The sequence below is a fragment of the Capricornis sumatraensis genome, chromosome 1 (genome assembly GCF_032405125.1).
Source record: "Capricornis sumatraensis isolate serow.1 chromosome 1, serow.2, whole genome shotgun sequence".
In the NCBI taxonomy this organism is placed as follows: domain Eukaryota; kingdom Metazoa; phylum Chordata; class Mammalia; order Artiodactyla; family Bovidae; genus Capricornis; species Capricornis sumatraensis.
Window position 1 is genome coordinate 193626006 of NC_091069.1, and position 20095 is coordinate 193646100.

At 39.9% G+C, this 20095-nt stretch overlaps 1 protein-coding gene across 7 annotated transcripts in view; it reads left to right on the forward strand.

Moving 5' to 3' along the window:
- PEX5L (peroxisomal biogenesis factor 5 like) overlaps positions 1 to 1920 on the forward strand; it is a 206019-nt gene extending 204099 nt beyond the window's left edge. For all 7 annotated transcript variants that reach the window (XM_068989247.1, XM_068991028.1, XM_068989881.1 and 4 more), the window contains one exon: positions 1716 to 1920. In XM_068989247.1, coding sequence (XP_068845348.1) covers positions 1716 to 1920 — 205 coding nt within the window. The remainder of the gene's footprint in view (positions 1 to 1715) is intronic.
- The last annotated feature ends 18175 nt before the right edge of the window (positions 1921 to 20095 follow it).

Genomic DNA, 20095 nt, shown 5'->3' on the forward strand with positions numbered 1-20095 from the left:
TTAAAAATCCTCCTCTCTTGCTTGGTCACAAGAAATCCAGAAGAGGGGTAATGAGAAAACACCCACTCCCTTCCATTACCCAAATTGCTACATCAGTGCCCTTTACTTCTGGACAGATCTAACGTGTGTGCATTTACTCACTCAGTTGTGTCTGACTTTTTGCGACCCCCTGGACCATAGCCTCCATAGCCCCCAGGCTCCTCTGTCCAAGGGGATTCTCCAGACAAAAATACTGGAGTGCATGGCCATCCCCTCCTCCAGGGGATCTTCCCAACCCAGGAATTGAACCCAGGTCTTCCATATTGCAGGTGGATTCTTTACCATCTGAACCAAGCAGTGTTGATGAGCAAATGCCTGAATTATGTGCACTGGAATCAGAAATCCAGCCTTGCTGTCCTTATGGTTTCTTAGGATGCTTAACAGTGACTACCTTGTAGGACTAAATGAGATCAAATGTGTGAAAAGCTTTTAAGAAGAGTAAAGAAGAAACAAGTTAAAGAGGCGTCATTCTTGGCAAAGACAAGTTTTTCAGATATGTAATACATGTTCCAGGTGACGGGGAACTGAAGAGGGCAGTTCCAGGAAGTACACCGGGCACGCGAGCAACAGAAGCAGGGTCGTGGGCCACAGGAGCTAGGCCTTTGGATAGCATCCGACTAGGCGGGTCACAGACTTTTGTTCTTGGGACCCCTTTACACTTTTAACAATTATTGAGAATCTGAAGGGGCTTTAGTCTATGTGGGTTATACCTATCAATAGTTACCATATTAGAAATTGAGAAAAGTTGAAGAGATTCATTTAAAAATAATAAACCAATTATATGTTTATATAAATTATATATTTTACCAAAAATATTTCCCCCAGACAAGCTGTTTACTGAAAAGAGTGGCATTCTTTTACCATTTTTGCAAATTTCTTTAATATCTTGCTTATAGAAGACATTCTTACCTCTGCTTCTACATTCAGTCTATTGGGGTATCACACATCATAAAAGTCACTGGAAAACTCCATTGTATATTCATGAGGAAATGAGAATGAAGCTGTAAAATGACATCTCAGTATTATTATAAAAATAATTTTGACCTCACTGATCCCCAGAGTTCCCCAGAGCACACATGGAAAGCTATTGACTAACTTTTAATGATAGAGCTTTCACATAAATGATTCAGTTACACCTCACAACAAGGTTCTTAAATGACTTTTATTCAGTTGGGAAAACTGAGACTTAGGGAAGAAATTTGCCTAAGGCTAAATAACCAGCTGCTTTAAAACTCAAACTCAACTGAACCCTAGCTGCCTCCTATTTTGAGAAAAGTTAAACTAATGAGAAAAGCTAAACGATGTAGTTTCAGAGTAAGGTCAGATGCCTCCTCTGCTTATACAGATCATATCTGCAAAGGCATTAAGTCATCAGGTCATTCCTGGAGCAAGGGGAAAATCAAATGCATTAATGAGTTAGCAATGGTTCTAACTGTCTCATGTCACATACCTAAAACAAAGTTTACTTTTCTTCTTTCTGATTTCACTATGTTTAATAATGACTTAACAAAGGAATAGTGAGAGAATCAGAAAGCTGTTCACCTCAGGATCCAAAACATCAAAGAGGTGGTTTTGGACGTTAGACCAAGATGATAATTCATTTTTATCTTACTTCTAAGTTGGCTAACTCTGAAATCTGTTGAATTTTTAAATGTCTGTTTTTTTTACCCTCTTAGAGAAGCAGTCAGCAATTTTCTCACTGCCCTCAGTTTGCAAAGAAAGAGCAGGAATCAGCAGCAAGTCCCTCATCCTGCAATCTCTGGGAATATCTGGGCTGCCCTTAGAATTGCCCTTTCTCTGATGGACCAGCCGGAACTCTTCCAGGCGGCTAATCTCGGTGACCTGGATGTCCTCCTAAGAGCTTTCAACTTGGATCCTTAAAGGGGGGAAAAAATATCCTTCACCTATCTAATTGTACTGAGAAATGCAAAACTATTTTATTATGAATTCCAAAAAAAAAAAGGGTAAAAACGGATGTTCAAAAGGCGATGGTTATATAATCCAAGGGAATTCCCACAGACAATGCCCAGTCTCTGTTCAAATACAAAAAGCACAAAACGTTGCATAGAGTCAAGTTTGGGCTCGAAAGAATGGAGAGACACAAGACAAAACCAAGATAAAGTGACCATGTTTGAATACGCTTCACAAGCCGTGAGCACACTGCAAGTATGTTCCTTGGGGTTTTTCCAAGTGTCCACTTGCAGCTGATGACACATCTAAGGAACTTGCTCATGGGGCACCTGGAGAAAGCAGTGCCTTGGATCAGGAAATTCTGTTTCTGAACTGTCCTTGAAATTCCTCCCTTTTACCAGGTTGAATATAGTTTGGGCCAAGGTGCATGCACATATATTAACTCTTGACTGAAAAGAGGCATTGCTTAAACACGTTCCAATTTTAACTTTTACTGTAGCCCTTTGATTTCAGAGAGGGAGCTTTGCCGGCAAAAGCAGTTTTTGCACTAGAAATTTTTGCTCTTCCCAATCAAAACTTTTCTGGGATTGTATATATGCACTTTACTATCTTATTTATGCCTTGCTGGAGTTTTGTTTTGTTGCTCCAATTTTTAACTTGGGGGTGAAAGATTTGCGAACTCAGCCTTGTTAGATCAACGGACCAAATAAAAATTCCTGAAAATAGTTTTTCATAGCGTAGGGTTTTGAAGGAGTGTTTTTTCTTAAAGCAGATAAGACATAGGTGTAAATATGTCAAACAAAGATCTTATTCACATGCTTTTCTGGGACTCTGTATGAACTTAAGCAAAAGATAGCATTCACAAATTCTCTACAGAAAGTTTGATGATGATGTGATTTCTATTGAGTTAACATTAACTTGCTTAAATGTCATATTTTCCTTGCTTTCTAACTGCCATTCACAGTTAATGTTCCTTTTAAACTGTTAATATTTTAAATAGTATTTCTTAAGTGATAAATACATCTTTCCCTTAAAATTATGTGTATTCTTAGTTCTATAATCATCTGCCCTGCTCACCCTTTTTGCATTCTAAATGATAGAAGATCATTGTCTTCGAGCTGAACCTCACTGAACGTCAGTGGTTTAATATGAAAGATGCATGTGTGGCTTTCACTTTGAACATGTATCAAGCATCAGGAATTTTCTGCTGGCAGTAGTGTTTTATGTAATTGGTTATAGTCCACTCAGTTCTTCAGAGTGTTTTGTGCCTGTTGGGAGTTTGGTGATTATTTGGAAAGACGTCATTTTTTAAAGATTTAGAAAAATTGTTTGCAAAATGCTAACCAAAGTATAAATTAGCTGATGTCCAATTTGAGTAATTTGTCCTGGTTAAGTGGTCCTTTTCATCTTCACTGTGTCTCCTTCCTCTAGAATCTTCCCCAAAGCAATCCAAGCCCATCTTTTTTCCTCATGTTCTTTGGTTACTAACAGCTGGATACATTCATGATTATAGTTACCACCAAAAAAAAAACAGCATTTGGTTCAAGAATTTAATTGACTGGGGAGTTAGCTTCTACTGGAAGATGAGAAAGGAAATGTATACACATGCTAAGATATCGAACTCTTGAGGTACAGATAGAAATGCTCTCTTCTGTTATGTCAGAAGGCGTCCCAAGGACACATGAAACCATAAGCACTTGAGGCTTCCACATATCATAACCTATCCTAGTTTATACAGACAGAGTTGAGGGCCTATGGCGGTGCCAGACTTTTATCTTCATGTCAAAGCCTACCTGGGCTAGGTGATGCCTCCATCTGGCCAGCAAGAGACAGAGGCACTGGGGCATTCACTGTTGGGCAGCAGTCCCAACCCAGGGTTGGCCTCCTTCCCTGCAGTCTGAGAAGCAAAGCAGAGCTCAGTAATACTTTCTAAAGAATACCTGGTATTCTGTAGAGTTTTAGAATCCTAGAAACTCGGTCTGGAATGGACTCTTGGTGCCAAACTCCAGTCCGTGACACATGCCTGCTTGAGTATCCCTGATGGAATAGCATCCATTCTGTGCATGCTTATCCTCTCAATCCCTGTGCATCACTGGTCAGCTGACTTGCTTCCATCATAGACCATTAGGACAAACTTTACAGGTGTTCCATTTATGAAGTCATTCTATACTTTCAATAGTCAACTGAACTTGCAGTAAAGATAGGCTGTTTTCTTAGCCTTGCTGGCACTACCTGCATGAAATCGGTAACAAAGCCTGAAAACAGGGTAAATGTGGGATGCTTTGATTTTTGATTGTTCTGTGTGGTGGCAGATTTTGTAGCCCAAGTTTTATTTTGCTTTTGGAATACAAAGTAACTTCAAAGAGTTGTGTTAGAGGACACAAAGGTTTTCAGTATTTTTAATTGACATAATTGATTTACAATGTTGTTAGTTTCTGCTATACAGCGAAGTGATTGTTATACATGTGTATAAGTTCTTTTTATTTTCTTTGCCATTATGGTTTATCACAGGTTATTAAATATATTTCCCTATGCTATACAGTAGGACCTTGTTGTTTATGCATTCTATATATAATATTTTGCATCTGCTAACCTCCAACTCCTAACTCATCCCTCCCCCACCCCTCTTACCCCTTGGCAACCACAAATCTGACCTCCCTATGTACGTGTGTTTCTGTTATGTAGATATGTTCATTTGTGTTAGATTTCCTTTCAACTTTTTATAAAACTATTTGTTGTATCTTGGAGTATAGTTGATTATCAGTGTTACAGTTTCAGGTGTGTAGCAGAGTGATTCAGTTAAACAGAGACATGTATCCTTTTTCAAATTCTTTTCCCATTTAGGTTGTTACATAATATTGAGCAGAGTTCCCTGTGTTATATAGTGGGTCCCTATTGGTTATCCATGGTAAATACAGCAGTATGTACATCAATCCCAAACTCCCTAACTATTCCATCCCCCCACCTTGTGTCATATTTTAGATTCCACATATGATAGATATATTTCTCATTTTTACTTATTTCACTTCATCTCTATATCCATGTATGTTGCTGCAAATGGCATTATTTCATTCTTTTTTATTGTTTCATAGTATTCCATTGTATATATGCACATCTTTTTAAAAAAATTTTATTGTAGTTGCTTTACAATGTTGTTTCTACTGTACAGCAAGGTGCATCTGCTATATATATATACATATATCCCCTCTTTTTTCAATTTCCTTCCCACTTAGGTCACCACAGAGCGTTTAGTAGAGTTCCCTATGCTACACAGTAGGTTCTCATTAGTTATGTTTTATACATAGTATCAATAGTTGCATATATGTCAATTCCAATCTCCCAAGTCATCCCACCCCCACTTTCCCCTTTGGTATCCATACACTTGTTCTCTGCATCTGTGTCTCTGCCTCTGTTTCTGTTTTGTAAATAAGATTGTCTATACCAATTTTTTCAGATCCCACATATATACATTAATATATGACACTTGTTTTTCTCTTACTTCACTCTCTAAGTCCGTCTAGGTCTCTACAAATGATCCAATTCCATTCTTTCTCATGGCTAAGTAATATTCCACTGTGTGTGTGTGTGTGTGTGTGTGTGTGTGTGTGTGTGTGTGTGTGTGTACACCACCTCTTTATTCATTCCTCTGTTGATGGACATTTAAGTTGTTTCCATGTCTTGGCTATTGTAAATAGTGCTGCTGTGAACATAGGGGTGCATGTATCTTTCTGAATTATAGTTTTTCCCAGATATATGCCCAGAAGTGCTGGATTGCTGGATCATATGGTAACTATTTTTAGTGTTTTGAGAAACTTGGGTACCATTATCCATAGTTACTGTACCAACTTACATTCCCACCAACAGTGTAGTAGGGTTCCCTTTTCTCCACACCTTCTCCAGCATTTGTTACTTGTAGATTTCTTAAATGATGGCCATTCTAACCTGTGTGAAGTTGTACTCATTATAGTTTTGAATTTAACTAATGATTAGCAATGTTGAGCATCTTTTCATGTGCCTGTTGGTCATTTGGATGTAATCTTTGAAGAAACATCTATTTAGATTTTCTGCTCATTTTCCATCTGGGTTGTTTTTTAATTGTTGAGTTGTATGAGCTGTTTCTATGTCTTAGAAATTAAACCCATGTTGGTCACATCACTTGCAAATATTTTCTCTCAGCTGGTAGGTTTTTTCTATTTGTTTGTGGTTTCCTTTGCTATGCAAAAGCTTATAAGTTTGATTAGGACCCATTTGTTTATTTTTGCTTTTATTTCTACTGCCATGGGAGAATGACATAAGAAAGTATTGCTATAATTTATGTTAGAGAATGTTTTACCTATGTTCTCTTCCAGGAGTTTTATGTTGTCATGTCTTACTTATATTTAAGCCATTTTGAGTTTATTTGTGCATGGTGAGAGGATGTGTACTGATTTCACTGATGTTTACATGCAGCAGTCCAGCTTTCCCAACAATACTTGGAGTCTTTTTTCTGTTTTACATTCTTGCCTCCTTTGTTGAAGATTAATTAACTGTAGGTGTGTGGGTTTATTTCTGGGCTCTCTGTTCTGTTCCATTGATCCCTATGTCTGCTTTTGTTCTAGTACCATGATGTTTTGATTACTCTGGCTTTGTAGTATCATCTGAAGTCTGGGATGGTTATGCCTCCTGGTTTTGTTCTTTTTCCTGAGTATGCTTTGGCAACTCTGAGTCTTTCATGGCTCCATATAAATCTTAGGATTATTTGTTCTAGTTCTATGAATAATGTCATGGGTAATTTGATAGGGAATTTAATTTAAATCAAATTAAATTTGTAGATGGCTTTGGGTAGTATGGCCATTTTAACAATATTGATTCTTCTAATCCAAGAGCATAGAATATCTTCCTTCAGTGATACTTCTTAAAAATTTTATTGAAGTATATAGTTGATTTACAATGCTGAGTTAGTTTCAAGTGTACAGCATAGTGATTCAGTTATATATATTGTTGTTCATTTGCTAAGTCATGTCTGACACTTTGTGACCCCATGGGATGTAGCCTGCCAGACTCCTCTGTCTGTGGGATATCCCAGACAAGAATACTGAAGTGGGTTGCCTATACACACACACACACACACACACACACACACACACACACACACACATATGTATGTATATACCAATTTCACTATATATATAATACACATTCATTCTTTTCCAGATTCTTTTCCCATATAACATTACAAAATATTGAGTAGAGTTCCCTGTACAATCCAGTTGGTCCTTGTTGGTTATTTTACATTGTGTGTTTTAATTACAAGCTCCTAATTTGTCCTTCCTGACATGTTTCCCTCTTTGGTAACCATAAATTTATTTTCAAAATATGTGAGTCTGTTTTATAAATAAGTTTGTTTATATGATGATACTTTTTAACCAAATTAAGTAAAAACAGTTGCTGGAAAGCAAGTGAAAGTTTACAGAAATCAGAGCACCAAAAATTTAAGTAGCAACATTTCAGATCAGTGTTTATTATATACACCTATTTTTTAACTGTTGACACATTTAAAGCAGAACTGATTTTTGCATCTTATCTTCATGATGTAAAATTGTCACTCAAATTTATCTTTCCATTTGAAAGGATACGTGTTTTGGGTTACCTTCTGGGGTACTCTGGGAAGGCTTTGAGTATATATTTGGGGTTATTGAGTAATAAATAGCCTAAGATCTCTTAGAATGGTAATGTTTTACTAGAATGACCACTCCATTTCATAAATGTGGCTTTCAAGAACCAGTTTCACTAGTAAATAGGATGAAAATGGAGAGATGGCCAGTGATCACTGCTGAATTTTCAAAATGTTATAACTGTGCCTGCTGGGCTATTTCCATGTGCTCCTGTACCTTCCCAGGGAGGCAGAGGAGGAGTAGAGAAAAGGAGAGATAAGGGGCCTATCCCACTGAGCCAACATTCCCTTTGCTTTCTCCCACTCAGTCCCCATGACTCCTTGAAAGAAAGGCAGATCTTATCCACTAGGAAATGTTTAGGAGAAAACTGAGGTGTGCTTCCTCAGCTAATCTGTGTTCCAACTAGAATGGCAAATTTGTGACAGTTAACTGGGTTGGAATGTCCAGGACCCACTCACTTTCAATTTTATGCTGCTTTCCTCTTTCTTTAACAACATAATAGTTCTGTCTCTATTAAAGAGAACTACTTAATTCTCTTTTATGAGAACTATTATGTTAAATCTTAGGTCTATGTCTAGTCATTAATATAAGTCTTTCTAGTATATTTGTGCTATACAAGCAAGACTTGAATACAACTGTAGTTAGTCCTACTTATTAACAGGAGCTCCAAAACTCTGTACCATAAGCTTTGTCTGTGAGTGCCTCAGAAACAGAAAAAGCAAAATGATCATTTTGTGTCCCTCATTTGTCCCTGAATCAGTTGCACAAAACTGGACTGTATGTTGTTGTTGCTATGGGGGTGGTTTTTACTGCTCAAAATGCTTCTAGAAGCATTCTAGTAACAGGGTGTTTTGAAGGCTTCGTTTGTGTCCCATCTTCTTGAGGCCTCCTGTTTTAGGAATTATTACACATGCACATGCATGATTTCAACTTTGTAAAAATAATTTCAAATGCATTCCCTCGCCAGATTTTACTGCACAATTTCCTTGTTTCAGTATTTATAGAACTGGCTGAAAATAAACTGTTTGAACTAAGTAGATAGATCTATATATTTTCTAAGAGTGTTTGTAGCTATCTGAACTCTGGCATAAGGTTTGTAAAAAGGCAGTTTTTAAAAAGTAAAACATATAACCTCAGGTACCAAGATAACGCATGCATTAGTACTTGCAAAGTCTGCCTACTCGAATATTAACCAAAGCATGCAAGATAACTTTACTGAATGTAAATTTTCCCCGTGCATGATTAAGTCTCATAGGTTAGCTTATTTTTCCTTGCTTCTGAACCAGGGAGCATTTTCATGAACTTTGTGTCCCACCAGTTTTTCTACCTTTAGTACCCTATCCTTGAGGTGGTTCTCATGCTATTACACCAAACTTTAGAGATTCACACAGCTGGTTTATGCAGTGCAGTGTTGCAGCCAGCGCCAAACTAATCCTGTAAGGAAACCAGATATTTAGACATCCAAACAGTTTTTAAAAAACAGTTGAGGCACAAGAGACCCAAAACAAAATCCACGTTTGAATGCTACTAAACAAAAGCATATTGATTGCCTCAGCACAGTTTTGAGTTAAGAGTGCATTTCAAGTTTTTTTTAAGTTAGAAATACTGACATTCTAAATAAGGTGGAGAGGTCAGGGTAACGTCAGGCTCATGAAAAACCATCATAAGGCAAAGTGGACACAGGGTCTTAATTTCCACAAATGTCACGTAGTGAGGGGGCGTCTATCACACCACTGTCCTCAACACAGCTACTTGGGGCCACATCCCTTAAGAAACTGGACATAGTCAATCTGTAAACACACTGATATTCAAGGTTGATGAGGTGACCTCATAGTCACTCAGAACCAACTCTAAAGTCTTCTCACTGACTTTTTGTGACGCCTGCTTTAAGGAAAAATGAGGACAAGGAGACCAGAAATGGAGGGGGCAAAGCTCCGTTGGACAGTAGCGGCATCCTACGTTAGTGCCAGCTTGGTCACCATTCATATCCCCGTACATCCCCACACACATGCAGGCGAGCTCCAAGACCACTGTGTGGAAGCATTCAACAGTTAGTTAGGAGGAGGAAAAAAACCCAGAAAACTAAAGTGTGTGACTTCACAGACTCTCCTCATGTGGTACTTTGCCTTGAATAAAGTTTCCACTACCTGCACCCTCTGCAGAAATACCAAAATAGCACACTCTGGAAATAAGTCCCCCGATCTCAGAACTGTTTTCTTAGGAGTGCTCTCCAATAAAGAACTCTTGTTATAGAGCGTCACAGCAAAACCTGACAGGCTTATTGGAACACTTTCGGAAACCTGCACTCAAAATAATAAGACGGAAAATAAAGAATGAGGCAGTTCTTTACTTACCATAAACTGTGGGTTTTTCTTTCTTAGAGAAGGAAATGGAAGGAATATACACATTCACTGGGGTAGTTTGGCCTTTTCACTGAGATATATAAAAATACCACAAGGGAACTGTGCTACATGAGAAAGATGTTCATGATTCAACGTGTTACCAGTAGATAAAAGAAACAGAGCAAACCTAAATTTTACTAATTTATTTTCAATTCCCCCCACATCATCTAACCCAAACCCTCTTCAATTTTCATTGCCCAACTTTGTTTACATTTGTTGAAAATAAACCTGATTAATTTAGTAAACTTTTTACAAACTATAACAAGCATTTATTATCTATTTAGAAAAGATGTTTCTATATATTTTGTATATCTATGAATAATGCATATCTAATCTAAAATACTGTTTGAGACAAATTCTTCTGTGATGCTTCCTTATCATGCGCAATCATGTTTAAAATCTTGGGATTTCATTTTTAACCTCAATAGATAACAGAAAAAAATTAACCTTAAATGTTTATGTTGAGCTTTAAAATTAAAACCAACCCAAATTAAGTGACCTATAGTAAATTAATGGCAGTAGGGGTGGGGTGTTAAATTTATTGGCATACTACATGACAATGTATCTGTATATTTAATGAAATATTACATATCATAGCACAACTCTGCTGGGTATTAAGACTTCATCTTAGTATTTCCCTGCATTGCTCTTTGAAATAAAATTACTACCATAAAAATCTCTTATCATATTGATTGATGTGTTTAATTTACTCTGTTGGCTTATAATTTGCAAAGTACCAAGATTAAGGTAGTATTTTTGTACTTAATGGAAGCATGCCTTCCCCTTTTTCACATTATTAAATTGTATTTATATTTGTGCAATTTTAAACTATGTTTTCAAATAAACTTTGTCTGTGGCTTCAAGGTCTTTTCAGATATCTTTCAAAATGGGATACAGGGATCAGAATTGCTTCAAATCAAACAATCCAATTTGTACTCCTGGTTAAATGGTCTTTTTATTGAATATCACTATGATTTTGCATGAGTTATCTGGAAATCAGGAATGCATTTTTAGATAAACAAAACTTTAAAATCCTCCTCCTTTCTTAAAGTCTAAAATATTAATCTGAAATTGGGTTTCAGTGGATTTTTCTGGTTTTATTTTTAATAAAAGTATTAAAATATATTTGTTTTAGGGTCTTTTTCTTTTTCGGTCAAATCTTTGTGCTTCCCTGGTGGCTCAGAGGTTACAACATCTGCCTGCAATGCAGGAGACCCGGGTTCAATCCCTGGGTCAGGAAGATCCCCTGGAGAAGGAAATGGCAACCCACTCCAGTATTCTTGCCTGGAGAATACCATGGAGAGAGAAGCCGGGTAGGCTACAGTCCACAGGGTCGCAAAGAGTCAGACATGACTGAGTGACTTCACTTTCACTTTGAGCACCTGCTAAGTGCAGGTCCCGTTCTAGAGCAGGACAGTGGTAAGTAAATCAGATCAAACCTTTGAAGAGCTTGGACATCCACAACAAGTACTTTTAATAGATGAGAATGCTGCAAAGTGCTAGAAGAACAAGGTAAGTTCTGTATATTTAGTGAACTATTATACATCATAGCACAACTCTGTTGGGTATTAAGACTTCATCTTAGTATTTTCCCACATTGCTTATGTAGTATGCAAAGTGCTAGAACAACAAGGTTAGTAAGAAATGAGAGTGACTGGGCTCCTTTATCTGGGCAGGTCAGGAAAGGTTTCTCTTACCTGATGTTTGGGTCCGAGATTTAAACAGCAAGAAGCCAGCCTGGCGGAGTTGGGGATTCCCTCCCCGGTGCCCTCTCTCTTTCACTCAGAGGCCGCACTTACCCTTGGTGGGATTCTCTTTTCTCCTCTGCAAAATTAAGCTGTACATCTTTTCATTCCTGCTTCACTGTTATTCTCCAGGCAGTAAAGTCCCATCTACCTAGTGGTGAACTGTGGCTCTTCTACCTCTGGCATAACTCAAACCCTTTCTATGTCTCCGACCCCCTCCCCAACTTTTTAAATGTGAATATTAATTTCCTCTCATAGCTGCTTCACTCCATGTGTGTGTACAAAAGCAGCCCAGGGTCTGAATGGTTCTTCACATTTCTTTACAGGGCTCCTTAAGGTAATACCTTACCTATGCAGCACTTCAGGGTTCACAAAGGACTGATATATTGTTTCCTTACTTAACACCTGCTGGTGATCAGCTTAAGGAATCAGAACTTCAGGCACCAATAGTTAATTTTGGTATTTTGCCCTGTGGAAGTAAACTACTGATTCTCAGTAGGCACTCTGCTCAAGTTTGCTCACTGAGCTCAGGAGGGTAGAGTCCAGAAGGGCCGCCTTCTCAGCCCCAGTTCTCTGGAAGGGAAACAGGAAGCTAGCTAACATTTCCTGAAGCCTGCCTGGTACAGAGTTCTCAGGCAGAGGCTTCCACTCTGTCATTTTAACCTCAGTGAGCACTCAAGTCCTAAGCTTTTACTCTACTGCTAATTGAATCCACTCCATAAGTGTTAGTCACTCAATCGTGACTCTTTGCAACCCCACTAGGCTCCTCTGTCCGTGGGATTTTCCAGGCAAAAACACTGGAGTGGATTGCCATGACCTTCTCCAGAGGAATCTTTCCCAGGTCTTCTGCAATGCGGGCAGATTCTTTACCATCAGAGCACCAGGGAAGCCCTCAATAGCAAGTTATAATGGGAAAATTGATGAGGACCAAACACAAACTGATGACTCAAGATTGTTCTTTTAAAATTTAAAGAACTGTTAACAAAGTAAGTTCATAAACTAGAAAGGAAAATGTGAAACTCTGGGAAGGGTTCAACTGGTCAACTTTCTTAAATTAACTCAATCCTGTCTCCCTCACACCCCCTCCTAAGATGGCCATCTTGCTTCCTCTTTCCCTCAGAAAATAAATGCAGGAAAGAACTCCCAGATTCACGGCATTGTCTCCTGGTCTCCTCACCATGGCATCTGCCTTCCTCCTGTCCACACACAAGTCTGCCTAAAGTCAGCTCCAACTCTGGCACCAGATTCTATCTCCTCTTGGCTGTTCAAGACAGAGGACCAGCACTTCTGCCCCCTCCCTCCTACACCCTGCATGTTCTTTATTTGGCCATCTTATTTCTCATAGTTAAAAGGAAAAAGTGCTCTCAATCCCACTCACTTCCCTTAGCAGTCACCACCCCGCTTTCTTTCTTTTGTACCAAAACTCCTCCAAAGAATTGTCTGTATTCATGTTTTGCAATTCCTCTCCCAAACTGCTCCCATGGAGACTACACATGACTCCAAGTTGATCAGTCTCACGGTAAACTCATCTCATTCAGCCTACCACAGTTATTTGGTCACTCTCACCTCCTCAGGATGCTTTCCTCACTTGGCTTCCTTCCAGGCACTATGCTCTTGGTTTCCATGCATGACAGTGGTCACTCGTCCCTAGGCTGGCTCGTCTTCAAGGGCTCAGCCCCAGGACCTCTGTGTTATTTCCGGTCTCCCTCCATTGACAATCCCACCCGTCTAGATACCAACCACTCCCAATTTTATATCTACAGTCCAGACTTCTATCCAAAGTCCAGAGTTGTATAGTATGTTCAGCTTCCTACTGAACATCAGCCATGGAGCTCTAATAGGCACTTCAACCTCAACATGTCCCCAGCCAGACTCCTGATCATCTTTCCCCACCACCAGCTGTAACCTCACCACACCCTCACCACCTTAGCTGACTGCAACTACATTCTTCAATTGCTCAAAACAAAAACTTCGGGGGACAGCTTTAGCTACTCATTCCCTCACACCTCACATCCTATCCATCAGGAAATCCTATTGGCCTTACATTCAAATGTATCTAGAATTGCCTATCCACACTACCCCCACTGATACCATCCGTCCCTCTGAGCATCAATATCTCCCCTTGCTCACAGTAGCCCTATTTCTGTCCTTGTCTTCCTGTCATCTCAGCTAAACAAAGAACAATCTCCCTGAAAATTTGGGCAGAGCAGTTCAGGGCTCCCCATTTTACTCTAGAGCCACACCCTTCCAATGCCTCTTTGGCTGAGGCAATCTGGCTCCTACTCTCCTCCTCCCCTTCTAACCACATTGGTTCTCTTGCTGCGTCTCTAACATATCAGATACGTTCCTACCCTGGGGCTGCTATCCAGCCTGGTCCCTCTGCCAAGTGTATCCTTGCCCCAGACATCTATTTGGATGAATGATGCCTTCACCACCTTTAAGTCTTCTTTCAAATCTCACTTCCAAATGGCACCGTCCCTGGCCAGGTACTTCCCTGATTTAGTACCTCAACGTGCATGTCCATTCCTGCTCTACTTTTTTTTCCTGAAAGACTCAGTACGTTTTACATACCATTTACTTATTTCTTACATTTAGCATCTCTCTTTGGTAAAAAATTAACTTAGCAAGGGCAGAGACCCATATCTACCTTGTTTACTGATATGTCCAAGAAAAGACCTATCCTGTCCATGGGATCTCAGAGTTGGACACAACTGAGTGACTGAACAACATGTCCAAGAAAAACAGTGCCCTGCACATAGTAGATGGTTAGTAGTTTCTGAATGACGAACCGTGCTATACAGATTAACATAATAAATTGGAATCATCTTAATGGAATCATCTCTAGAAAAACAGTTTTGGAAAAAAAGTCAGTGTTGTTGTAATCTTTTTTTTTAATTTTTAGATTAAAACAATTGGTCAAAACTTCCACAGAGTCAAAATGCTACATGGGTTAAAATGATGACATACCACAGTAAAAATACCCTGTGTCCACCAGACCATCAGATACTTTACACAACTTATGATAAGTATTATGCCCCTGAACAGATGAGAAGACTGAATCTCAGGATATTAAGTACTTACCAAAGTCACAGAGCTCGTCTCTATTGGAAACAGGATTTGAACTTGTCTATATGCTTCTACTCTTGCCATTATTCCACTCTGACTTCCTGCCTCACTGAAAGACTCTTCCTAGTAGATTTTTAAATAATTGGTTACATAGGGATGAGAATTACTCACCATTTTCCTGTTAAATTTCTCCACTGTGACTGAAGTTTGTCACTGATGACATCTGAAAAGCTGAATGATGAGTTCAAACAGCACATACACACACCGGTAAACTCTGTTACTGGACAAGATGAGCTATGCCAACCAGCAGCAGCTGGCTTGCAAACAACTGTCCTAAAACTACAATTCTCTAAGCAGTAAGCAACCTCTCACTATCCCCATCATTTCCTTCTCCTCTTAGTCCCTCACCAAAACAGATGATATGACACTGATGTCAGTCTTTTTACTTGGATTTTAGAGATAAATAGGATTGTTCTTTAAAAAAATGTAGGCATTAAATGAACATATTTTAAACAGCATTTAACATGCCCTAGATGGCAAGCAAAATAAGGCCCCTGAGAGGTGTCCGCATCCTAATCACCTTACATGGCAACAGGAACATTGCGGCTGTGATTAAGGATCCTAAGATGGGAAGATTATCCTGGACTATCTGGGTAAATGCATGTAATCACAAGGGTCTCTGTAAGAAAGAGGCAGGAGATACGACAATGGACGCAGATGCTGGAGTGATGCCAGTGCTGTCAGGAGAACTGAGGAATGAACCATGGAATGCCAACAGCATCCCCAAACTGGAAGAAGTGGGGAATGGATCTTCCCCTACAGCTCCCCTCCTGCTAACACCTGGATTTTAGCCCTGTGAGACCCACTTCCAGACCTCTGACCTAATGTATTGTCTTAAGCCACTAAACTTGTGGTAATTTGTCACAGCAGCAATAGGAAACTCATACAGCCTAGAAATGTTGTCATAAAAATGCTGAAATCTCTTGATTCAACTAGTGCTGATTCTGCTTATACCTACATTAAGGAAGCCATTAGCAAACTGAGAAGCAGGGAACCACAGAAAGGTCTTAACTGATTCCAGTATTCAGCTTGAAACTCAGTAGAGAAGAGACCCACAGACTCCCCCCGCCCTGCCCCTCCCTCCTTAACAGAGGTAACATAGTGCCATCACCAATGTTCCACTATTGATGGTGACCCAGCAGCCCCAGTGCCCACACAAAGAAACCCTAAAAAGAAATAAAATTAGTTACCTGTTCCACTCATGGATAAGAACCTGCAAAAGGCAATATCAGTTCACCTGGCAGTTTTACAAAAGAAAAAAGAGCCACAAAGGGACCTCAGATTGTGAGAATAGCTTTTAATTTTAAAAGAAGTGAAGCAATAAATCATCCATCTCTCTTTCCATCACAGGCAAATAGTCTCCCAAAACATTTGAGATATTTCAAACAACAACTGTGACTAGTGCAAAATAAATGCCAACTCTTTTCAGGAACCAACCAAGCAATGGGTGCAGGCCACAGGCTCAGCCTCCGCGGAGGCCAGGAGGAGCGGCCAGATTTGCACATTTATTTCGACATGCCCAGCTCTGAACAGATGAAAACAATACCTGGGGAGGGGAAACCACAAGAGAATGTTGCCCAAAGTGAAACAAATCTGCCCAACACCCTCATGTGGCTAATATCCTTGGCACCCGGCAGATGCTTTAAAAAGAAACACAAAGTCAGCAGCTTTTAGGCAAAACTGAAGGAACAGGGTTTGGGCTCACGTATTTCTGGTTTTCATTTGGGGTCTTCTATATACATATATCGGTTCTTAGGTAGAAAAATCTTCTTTCTAGAAGGCATTCTGTAGCTCACAGTGCTCCCGACTCCAGTGAAAATGTTTGTGCTGCTTCTCTATGGATGCTTTGCAGAATTGCCTTCCGTGCCTACGTGATCTCCACTACCTCCCCCGCACCACCTGACCTAGAGGGGCAGTGTCCAACAGAAGTGCGACACGTGTCTGATTTCAATCGTTTTTGGTAGCTACATTAAAAAAAGATTAAAAGGAAGTGAAACTTTATCAATCTCTTGATATGTCTAAAATTCTGTCATTTTAGCACATAGTATAAAGTATTGATGCAATCTTTCGCATTCTTTCTGGTATTAAGCCTTCCAAATCTGGTATGCATTTCCAGTCATGAGCCACAAGTGGACCACTGTGCTGAATCACATGGGTCTACAGAATCATAACACAAACTCTTCCAGGATGATCTATTGAGTAGGGAATCTCTGTGGCACTGCCTGGGCGATCTTATACACCAACTGAAGGGTACAGAAGCTTGTTCTGTAACCTAGAATTTTCGACATTAGGTAAAGCATAGAATCACAATTTATCTAACCCTGTTCCCCCATCCTGCTCCCAACACCAGCCATCTCGCCACAAGGATGATGCGATGTAGCAACCGTGATGCCTACCGGATGAAAAGACATCATTTCTGTGGTAGAAAAACTTACTTGAGGATCACAGCTATAACTGAATTAGAATAAGATAATCCATAAAGGTTACAGAGTTAGCCGAAGGTAGTTCTGATGTTTTTCGGGGCAAGATGTGCTGTAAAGCAGATTTTTCATCTTTGAGGAAGAAGATTAAGGTAACAAAATACTGACTGGGAAGTGGAGAGGGGAAAAAAAAAAAGAAAGAAAGTAATTACCCAAGAAACTGGGACTAGAAGTTGGGGTGGGGACACTAAAAACGAGACAAGTTCAAAAGTGGGACGTGTGAGCTATTAACCAGAAACATAACATCTATGTGCCCATGCATCTCACATGTCTGACCATAGTAGCAACTGTAGGAAAACAGAATTGAATGTTAGGGCAGAAAGGGACTCCTGAGCTTATCTGGTCTAACCCACTCATTTTAAGGAAAAAGGCCCGGGGAGATAAAGCAACTTGGCCCCATGTCACTTAGAAGCAGAGTCAGGCTACAAACCCAGGTGCTCTCACTATAGATTGCAGGTAAGGCTTCATCCAGTTCAGGTCAAAGGAACACATGATGTTGGGAGGAACAGGCTACTCCCTACAACCCACAGTGAGCACAGGGGAATGGCAGACACATTCTCTTGTAGGTGGGAGAAAACAGCAAGTCAATTCAAAATATTAAAGCAATGTTGACATACAATGGCATTCATATGGGACTCTTCCTAATAGTTCTGTTTGCATACTTTTTCTCCCCTCAAAAAAAGAATCCCAATATGAATTAAACTGGATTTCTGATGAATTATGTGGGCATTTAGATCAACTAACAAAACAAGAACCTTGATATGCTGTACATTTCAAGACACATTCATGAGGATTTTACATAGATGGGTATCAAAAGATATTTACAGGAAGAAAGTGCTCTCTTTCACGTACACACACACACACACTGATAATTTCACAATTACACCACCACCTAACACAGAAGATTCCTAACAGGTTGATGACCAGTTGACAAAATACATTATTCCAGTTTTCAGTCATAAATCATTTCACCTACATACATGTATAAAATTAAGCAATATATTCCAGACTCTGATTCCAGGGAAGCCTGCCTTGAACATATTAAGATATACATATTAATACACTTATAAGCATGAAAGAAGACTGATATTTGCTCCAGTTTTCCCCAACTCACAATCTGAAATAAAGAAGAACACATATACAAAACTTTGCCTTGTATAAATAGCCCTTTGTTTTGTGAGGCAGAAAAAAAAGGCAGCCATATTCTACTTTCTTATGATGTGTTTAGGTATCAAAAGGGCTGAATTTCTTTTTCTACTTCATGAATAATGTGTAGCCTAAAACTGTATATACTGGCTTGAAAACATTCATTCTGCAAAGTTTTATTATAAAATGTTTTAATTTGTTCAGAATACACATGCTATTTTTGTCCACATTTCAATCCAAAGCCCCAGTCCCCCTCCCACCCCCCAGGAAGGGCCTTCACTTTGTAACTGCCGTCAAAAGAAGTCATTTTCACGTGTGCTTCGTGTGTGTTCATTAACTATGATCCTCAGGAGATCCAGTCTCCCTAAGGAGACTGGATTTTGTAAGGCTGATCAGTGTGGGGGTTTCCGGGAGAGTCAGGGACTTATGTCACCGAGTGGGGCTACCTTAGGATGTCTGAGACCACGTGAAAAGGTGACCCCAGTGGGCAGTTGAGTAGAGAGTTACTGCACCGTGAGCTCCCTCCCTCTGCCAATCTCATTTGTTCCCAAACTGAAGAAACATCAGGAGAGAAGAGAAGCACACTCCACTACCCACAGCACCTGCTGCTCTTCAGAGGGTCAGCATATCAGATCTCACCACATTCTCAAAGTGCACCCGGAAAGGAAGGGCAGAGTCATCACACCATTGTGTAGTAGAGAAGGGAAGTGAGACATGGGGGGATGAGGGGACTTGCCCAGCCATGAGCAGCACCCAGCTCCCCAGGCCACAGGCCTCGGGCTCTGCATCCCTCACTCACAAGCCTAAGGGAGCTCCCATGAGAAGGCCCCCCCATCATAACAAGAATCCTGACTGTTCATAATGCATATCTCATAATTCCGTTTCTGGATTTACAGAATTGTGAAATTCTGTGCTATATTTCACCTCGTTGGTTCTACTTTATTTTCCTACAGTTTCCAGAAAGATCCTTTCTAACCAACCAAAAGCATGTTAAGCAGACAGCAAGAAGTCCTTTTTTATTTGACTGCACAATCTGAAATAGAAAGTCCAGAGACCCTAGCATTCGGTAGAAAGAGCAGTAGAAAAATTAGACACTGCCATTCAAAATTAGAGACTTTTTCATCACATCTGAAACTCTGATCAAATCCCAGGTTGCAACTAAAATACTGAAATGCCAAAATGGAAACGATGCTCTTTCATAGCATCACAGGAAGTTTCTTTGCACCTGAAACCCTCAGACTGCTGACAGTCACACTGTTGGTCATGGCAGAGAAGCAGAGGAGGCAAGCCTGGAGGCGATTAACCAAGGGCAGAGGTGAAATTCTGCCCCGGAAAACACAGACGTGGAGGCAAGCGACGAGCTGGGGGATGAGAAAATTACGGACGAATTTGGGACACTTATCATGATTCCAGGGAGTTGTCATGTGTTATGGTAAGAAGAGATCAGCTATTTTAACTAACAACACACACGCCTATGCCTTAGCAGGAAGGGCTGCTGAGAAACAGAATTCATCTACTTTTGGCAGAGAAAACACTGCTGCTGGGGGCATCTGCGTTCATACCACCAAACGTCACAAGTCCAAGTGAATTCT